Source organism: Watersipora subatra, chromosome 7, assembly GCF_963576615.1.
Source record: "Watersipora subatra chromosome 7, tzWatSuba1.1, whole genome shotgun sequence".
NCBI classification, from domain to species: Eukaryota; Metazoa; Bryozoa; class Gymnolaemata; order Cheilostomatida; family Watersiporidae; genus Watersipora; species Watersipora subatra.
The window spans coordinates 47,765,892-47,774,757 of NC_088714.1; the positions used below are offsets into that span (position 1 = coordinate 47,765,892).

General features: G+C 37.4%; 1 protein-coding gene across 1 annotated transcript; it reads left to right on the forward strand.

Annotated features, from left to right (window-relative positions):
• Nucleotides 1-1,651: 1,651 nt before the first annotated feature.
• On the forward strand, nt 1,652-8,202 carry LOC137400835 (putative uncharacterized protein DDB_G0274435). Its single transcript, XM_068087176.1, has 7 exons — nt 1,652-1,738; nt 2,166-2,367; nt 3,381-3,448; nt 3,831-3,914; nt 4,328-4,438; nt 4,643-4,823; nt 7,958-8,202. The coding sequence occupies exons 1-7, from the start codon at nt 1,652-1,654 to the stop codon at nt 8,200-8,202; spliced, it is 978 nt and encodes a 325-aa protein (XP_067943277.1).
• The last annotated feature ends 664 nt before the right edge of the window (nt 8,203-8,866 follow it).

Consider the following 8,866-nt stretch of genomic DNA (forward strand, 5'->3'; position numbering starts at 1 on the left):
TGCTCCTTTGTGAGCGTAGAGAGTTTGTAGTTAAACATCTAGTTATGATTGCCTCGGCATACGAATTCCGAGCATGCCATGTAAAATTTGAGAAAATATATGACTTCAAAGTTATTTTCAACAGACGATATTTGAGGTTTCTATAAATATTGCAGTTTGAATGAAAGTAAAGAGAACGCTGAAAATGAAAATAAAATAAGCACACAAATAATAACAGATGTACGTGTATAAGCGAAGTAAGTCTGAGTGTAGTTTAGCGTACGTTATAGAAAGTTACGTTGAGTATCTTTTACCCACTTTACCATCAAACCTAGTCAAACCATCAAACCTATGTACCACAAAGCCTATACTTCCGTTTGCGTGTCCCGAAGATAAAGGAACAACTAACACTTTTTTTTACTGATTATCGCTATTCATTTAGTTATTTTGCAGTTTTGTATTAGACATGAGCTACAGTTTCTGTGTAATTACCTGCAATGTTAGCTAAGGAACTAGCAGAAGTTTTTAGACTTTAGAACAAATTGCACAATTCACAGGCTCATCTTAAGTATTTGCTCTCTTTCATACGACCCACAAAACAGATTTGACTGTTTCCTTTCACGCTCTGCCAAATCAAGCTGCGAAGACTTTTTAGGTCTTCAATATGTAGGCTTTGCATGCAAATGGTTAGCTAGAAATGCGTATGTTTGCAGCCATTTCATAACTTCTCCAGTATAATCCAGCACAAAATGCCACAGTTTGTTGAAAAGAGCAACTCAAAAAAATAAACAAAATGGGACCACCTTGCGTCAGCGCTGTCTGTATGTGGCTGACACATTGCAGTGGCAGATGACTTATCCATAGCAAGGGTAAACTGAAAATCTCACAGAACCAGAGCAGACCAACTATGAATGCATTTTTATTATCTCCAGATATAACACAGACAGCTCAGCAACACAGAACTCCACGCAACGGCCCAAGAGTTATTCTCTTCTCTGATTGTACCAACTTATTAGCGAGCTAATATCTGTGCTATAAGCCAACAACAGCAAACTTTCAGTTGTAAAACTTGTGATACAGTTTATCTGGATGTAAGCCACCTTATCGTCTGACAGCTCTACATTTTGAGTAAGCCAGAGATAGCAACCGCACCTGTAGAATCATGTATCGTCCATTTTGTCTTACGCCGCAAGCTGGTATCCCTTTGTTTTGAAAACTGATAAAGGAAAATTAGAGTACTTTCAATATTATGCTTAAGGATTATGTTCTTATAATATGGACAGTTACAATCAGTGTCTCAATGCCCTCAATGCTAAGGAGCTAAACGTGTTTCTAGATATTTGCAGTTTAAAATACTCCAATCATATCTCCAATCTGCCTGACCATCAATTACATTTCAACTTCCCCAAAAACGAAGACGCCTTATACCAGACACCAACACTTTGTCAATTTACATTACAGAACAGTGTTATCTTTCAATACACATAATCTACTTCACTATTTTTGTTTTTGTCTGCTGGTCTAATTTGCCTTAAACAGCATTGATCAGTTATTATATTTTATTATATTATTATATTTAACAAGATTATTTCTTTTAGTAATACTTGTACAAAAACTGTGGTTTTGCAATAACTTTCATACAAGATGGCTCTCTAGTGGTGATAATGTTTAAATGAAACTGAATGAATCATTCAGTGCCTCCATGAATGGTGTAATGACATCAGGATGTCGGTTAAAACCGTCCTCTAAGTCTTCCCACGTAAGTGAAATTTGATAAAATACCGTTAAAAAGCGCGTCACTATGTACACACCGTGATAGGCTATGAATAGTTAAACAGCATTGCGTAAATTACACGTATAACAACGAAAGTGTGACCTGTAAAAGCATACAATATAATCATAAGCTACATTGTTAAACGTGCAATACAAACAATCATAACACGACCTGTCAATTGATTTTTTATATCCGATCCGAGTCTGTGTTGATATTGGTGATAGGTCCAATTAGCATGGTTTGATTTATGCCTATTACTTACCCGCTTCAGGCCATTTCCAATTATTTGCAAAGTTTGCCAAAAGACTGTGTCAATATCAGCGGAAGGAGACATGCTGTTTCGTTGATTTTTCAGACGCAATTATCCTTATGATTAGAGTGCTGGACTGTATAACATAATCGTTTGATCTAGACGTGGCCTGAAGTCTACCCGATGGGCTGTGCCTCGAGTGTGTCTGTTAAATCCAACACGTCACAAACTTCTCTCAACGACACTACACAATCCAACAACAATGTAAAAGGTTCCGCGGCGGAAGTCTCCCCAGAGGTTTCTGCTCATGTTCCGGCGGAAGAGTGTCTAGCCAACAAGCCAGCCCCAAAAACTAAAAACTCAGGTAAACATCTCTAACAAAACCACTAAGACAAATCTTTGACTATATTGTTGTACGTAAACATAATCTTTCCTATCGTAAGAGCCATGGCAGTCTACCCAAGGCCACGGTAAGTGTAAAATATCCCTTCATTTGGGATTTGAACTCAGAACATTTGACTTTATAGACAGACACTAACAGCTGAGCTGATCAATCACATTCTGGCTTTTTTGAATAATTGTGGGCATAGTTATACTCTGCACTGCATCAGCGCACCTGACGATCTCCCACAGCACACTGAACTGCCAGGGTACTAGTATATATTAACTATAAGGTCCCTTATAGTTTAATATACTTTAATATAAATAGCTGTATTATTTGTAGCAACTAAATACTGAAGTATTGAGACCAAAAATATAATTTACGGTCCCAAATATAGAAAAGTATTCGCTGAATTGTGCTCATTTCTTATATGTGTATTTATTTTAATCCTTGGCGCTTGGCCACCTCCTTAGCTAGCATTTCACCTTCTTAAACAGAAGAGATGATTATTATAGGTTGTAATTATATATGGTAGACACATCATGAAGGACTTACTGGTGCACAAACAGATAAAGCCACCATAATAAACGGGTGAATAAAAAACATTGCAGGTTGTAAGGTGATTGTGATATGACCAAAACACATGTTAAAGTAGCATTATTTTCGTTTTTTTTGTTAACCTATTTACCTTGACCTAGACTGAACAAATGCCTCCTCGAGAATAGTTCTGTTAAAACTTAGACTTGCCAGAAACTGGTTCCCAAACTGAATTGTAGAGTTGCATAGGGTGCGAGTAACATTGCAAGCTTTCCCATTCTAACCCTGGTTAAAAGTTCAGCTGTGTAACAGGTTCTTACACTGACCCTGGCTGCTCTAGCATTATGCTGCTTAGATTGTCTACCTTGTAAGATGCTGCCTACCTTATAAGGTGCTGCCTGTTCTTACTCGTAAGAGCAGTGCTTTATTGGTTACAACCAGAACTTGATTGTTCACAGGGATAGCCTTTGAGGTTAGTCTTGCTGAGAGTAAGGAAGGTTTGAAGAACCCACCCAAACGCCTTTCTGTAAGTAGTCTATTATGCCTCTAGATAATAAGTCAGTGTAAGGTCTGCTACTAGGCATTGAGTCTTTTTTAAGTTTGAATCAGAATTTCTATTGTAATGGGAAAGAATAGAAGTGATTATTTTTGTCAACACATAATTCTAGTTATAAAGGTCTTCCACCTAGACCACAAAGTGCTCACTGAAACTAGAGCACAAACCACTCACGAATTAGTGTAAGCATAGATGCAACTTTTATGAAAACAGCACATGGACAGACAATTTTTCACATGCCATAGATTATGTTGTGTGATATCATAGCGCTACTCAGAAGAACATTTAGAGAATAACTATTTGTAATGCACACTGTGAAATTGGGAATGAGTGAAAGCCTTTGTTCTTGTAGAGACTCGATCCTATTGAAGGGCCCCGACTTACAGCCGAGGAACTTGAAGAAAAGCTCCGCTTGGCGGAGAGAAAGAGAAACAATGTAAGAAAACAATTTTTTATGAGAAAGAAATTTTTTAGCAAGGTAAAGATCAAAGCATAACAGTAATCGCTAACAACAATCTGCTATTTGTGACACCAATCTACAAAACTGCTCAATTCAATGACACGCATCGCCAAATCCAGCTAGAGATCTTCAGAGATTAAAATTTAACAAACCTTGAATTGAACTTTCTATCATTTGTTAAAATGGTTTTCTGAATAAGTAAGATAATGTCGCATCAACACACTAGACAATGCCAGCTTCATAAGTAGACCTTTGTATAACATAAGCAAAGGCCAAATGAAAATACCTCAACTGAAAAAACAAAATAATTAGACATGATGTAGAGATGACAAAGTTATGGCTACTATCCAAACATTTTTTTTTAATTGATTTCATTTGCAATTTCTTAGCAACTGGAGACGAGGGCTAAAACAGCTCTAGAGTCTCGTAAGAGGTCAAAAAGAAAACGAGAACTCATGGTGGCTCGAGAGCTGGAACGGCAGCATGAACAAGCTAGAGAAGTAAGTGATAGCCTCTTTTAAACACAGTGAATTTCTTTCTAATGTCCTGATATAAAGCAACTGCTGCCAGCCAATCTGTCTATCGGCGTTATATACTGCAACAAATCTCTGAAAAACGGTGAACAAATTTATCTGTTACCATGACAAGTCAACTTTGGCACAATAACTTAACTTAAAAACTAAAACATTAAACTTTTTTGGCAGCTGGAAAGCAAACTGAAGTCAGCTGAAAGGCAGCGAGAACAACAGCAACAGCAGAAACACGAAAGACAGAAACTCCAAGAAGAAAGAATTAAGAGAGCACAACTCAAAAAAGAAAAGTTGTTACTTGATGAAGATATTTTATCCGATGTTGAAAAGGATGAAAACTTTAACAATGATGATGGTGAGTGAGCAGAGAAACTAGCACCTAAGACTTACTACTGCTCGATAGAGCTAAAGATTCTCGCAATGATGACGGTACTGTTTATTTCTTGATTTTGGATACTCCAAGACTGTTATACCTATCACTACTTAGCATATTAGCATTACTTAGCACCAGATCCCCTGCCACCACTTATCAAAGCAGTAGGTAACGCTAAACCTTGATGCTTAGCAGCACCTGCCGACACTGATCAAGGCACTAGGTAATGCTTAACCCTGATGGGCAGTAGCACCTGCCAGAGCTGATCAAAGCACTCTATAATGCTAAACCCTGAAGCTCATTAGCACCTGTCAGCACTGATCAAGGCACTAGCTAAACCCTGATGAGCAATAGCACCTGACAACACTAATCAAGGCACTATGTAATGCTAAATCCTGATCCTAAGCAGCACCTGCCAGCACTAATCAATGCACTTATATTACTAGCTGGTACATGTATAGGCACTGCTGCCAATTCACCCTCTAAAAATAAAAAGGCGAAATGTAAGAACACTTTGCAACAGAGCATTGGGTCTGGTCCTGCTACAATTCATAGTTTGTCTGCTCTGCAAAGACACCAGAGTCCCGCCAGGGATATCATTGACTTATATAAATGTTCTTTTCTTTATTCCGGGTACAATGGCAATTTCCTGTTTAAACAAGTGTGGTCCCTTGGCCTCCATCTTTGTTTGACAAGAATGCTTCATGAATGTGACATCATTGTTCTTGAAATCAATGGGGTATCATTACAACTCATGTACAAATGCCTGCCTCTGAGCATTTCATGGTCGTTTAGACAAATGAGAACATTTTAAAAAATGCATTTATGCTGAGGCTACATACTTATATCCTTCCAAATAAGTGCATACAGCCAAATCTTTAAATACAAATTAATTCATACCAGGATCAAATATTTTCATAAGAATGTACATTAATTCGCTCAACAGACAAAAGAATAATGTCTAGATAAAAATGCCGATTATCACATGGACCAGCAAAATGCACCATTTATGAATGCACCATTTACGAATGCACCATTTACGAATGCACCATTTACGAATGCACCATTTACGAATGCACCATTAACAAATGCACCATTTACGAATGCACCATTTACGAATGCATCATTAACGAATGCACCATTTACGAATGCACCATTTACGAATGCACCATTAACGAATGCACCATTTACGAATGCACCATTTACGAATGCACCATTTACGAATGCACCATTTACGAATGCACCATTTACGAATGCACCATTTACGAATGCACCATTTACGAATGCACCATTTACGAATGCACCATTTACGAATGCACCATTAACGAATGCACCATTAACAAATGCACCATTTACGAATGCACCATTAACGAATGCACCATTTACGAATGCACCATTTACAAATGCAACATTAACGAACAATTTTTAAACTACATTAAAAATAAATAACTGGTGAACAGATCTGATCTTACCTTGGAGACAGAAAAACAACGGTCCAGTTTTGCTGGTGCAAGAGATATACTGAGTATTCATACAGCGAAACACCTCGGATAGGGCTGCAATACCATCATGGAAACAGCCGTGTTACTCTCATTCTGCTGTGATTCAATATCACTGTGTGGAAGTGAAACACCTGCACAATCTTATTGCCTTAGAAATGGCCTTAGCGACCAACTACGACGCACTTGTGTTTGCGCATCAGTTAAAGATACAACCTTGACATAGGCATCACACAATCATCCCTCTACTATAGCGACCCATGAAAACATGATCCACTTGTCGGCCCGGAGTAGCTCTTTGGCACTGGTGCACCCAGGTGTAGCTGCAAAATCACTTTACGGAAACTTAGTAAGAGACAAACAGACAATGTACAAGTAGAGATGGCGATAGGAACAAATAACTCAACTACTCAAACTTAAATAAAATAAATTAATTTAACTTGTTTATATTTTATATTTTGAACTTTTACTAAATTTTCTCGCCAGCATCTACACTTTTACTCAAATCAGACTTCCTTTTCTATGCATCACCTAATTTTGCTATGTGCAAACATTGTATGCTGGATATTGCTTCAGAAGTGGCATCCAATATGTGCTCTAATTCTATCTGTGAAAATTTTTATGTAAAGGCAAAGGTTTGACATAGTTTTTATGTATAAGCAACGGGTTGTACTTGGTAAATGCAAAGTATCGAGTAACCAAGTGATGTACAGTGTCCAACTTAACAATGTACAGAAGAAACAGATCTGAGCTGAATAGCTTTAAATATATTATCAGTAGATATAAATGGCTGCGTTAGTGGCGGATTAAATAAAATAAAATTCACATTGTCAGCTGTTCTAATTAATTCCTTTTCTGACTGATGTTGAACAGTATGTCCAATTGAATATACAAAGTGTAGATAAGCATGGAACTAAGCCATTAGAACATAGGCTTGAATTCTGTCCCTGAATTGTGTCAATTGCGTAGATGTGTGTAAGTCAGTAAATGTGTTAATCGGTAAATGTGTCATATCAGTTAATGTGTCACATCAGTACATGTGTCACATCAGTACATGTGTCATATCATAAAATGTGTCACATCAGTAAATGTATCACATCAGCAAATGTGTCATGTTAGTAAATGTGTCACGTCAGTAAATGTGTCATGTCATAAAATGTGTCACATCAGTGAATGTGACACATTTTATTACATGTGTCATGTCAGTAAATGTGTCACATCAGTAAATGTGTCACATCAGTAAATGTGTCACATCAGTAAGTGTCCTGTCAGTAAATGTGTCACATCAGTAATGTGTCATGTCAGTAAATGTGTCTTATCAGCAAACATGTCATGTCAGTAAATATGTGTGCAATGTAATGTCACCATTTACCATATTACACTATTATAGCTTAATATAGCTGTTTCTCATAAACAGGAAAATACATAATGATAAGATAATCATATATTGAATTATTGGCCCCAATGCTGTTGTTCACACTAAAATATATTTGCAGTTTGGTCAACAGGTGGCACATTTGATCCCAGCATTTGATCATGTGATTACAACTACCTAAAAAATCATCCAATGACATCAGAGCCCACATAAAAATGTTGACTATTAATTCTTTTTGACAGTTGACTCATGGCTAGAAGGATCCAACAATGAAACTAACACAGTTGATACTGGCTTTTCGAGTGCGACAAGTGACCGTATATACTACGGCAGGAAGAAAACGGGTGACACAATGCGAAGCTCTGCCGTTACCTCACTCAGTGCTGTAGACAGTTGTAACGCCTACAAAGAATCTCATGAGAATTTAAGGACAACTTCCATACTAGCGCCGCAAACCAGAAAAGAAGACGATTTCTATGACACCTGATAACAAGCTGACAACGAAATGCAGGTGCTAGAAAAATCTCAGACATATTATAAACAAACAAAAAATGAACAAGTCTGTCCTCAACTAAATACAACAATTACCTTTCGAATATTGTACATCAAAGGATGGTGTCGAGAAGCTTTCACCAGTATTTACAGCAGACGCAGAGCACACATCGCTGACAGCGGATGACAGACTGTAACAGCAATATACAATTCTTTTGCCAGCAGATGTGTTTGTTGACTGCTGTCTGCTCATTTTTTAAAAACGCTCAAAATGTCAAAATATGGAAGACAGCGCAAACTAATTGAAAAGTTCTGTCTTGCCCCTGTTTCATACCCATTGCAGTAATGACGACTATTTTGGTGCTATTTCCTGTATTTTACTTCAAGTATTGTCATGTCCTGTTTTGTAATCTTTTTATTGTCTAATTGCTCAATTGTTCCTACTCAGCTATAATTTCCAGGCGTGCAATATCTGTATGCCATCTAGTGCCTACCGTCATACGCTGCTATAGTCACTGGGACATTCTTTGCATACCGTCCAATTTCTATTTCCCCTCGTATACTTTGTGCTTATAAGCATTGTAGGTGAGTGAATAATATATCACACTGTGTATTCATTACAACACAATGGAAGACTCGTGATTGATAATTCTGACCCC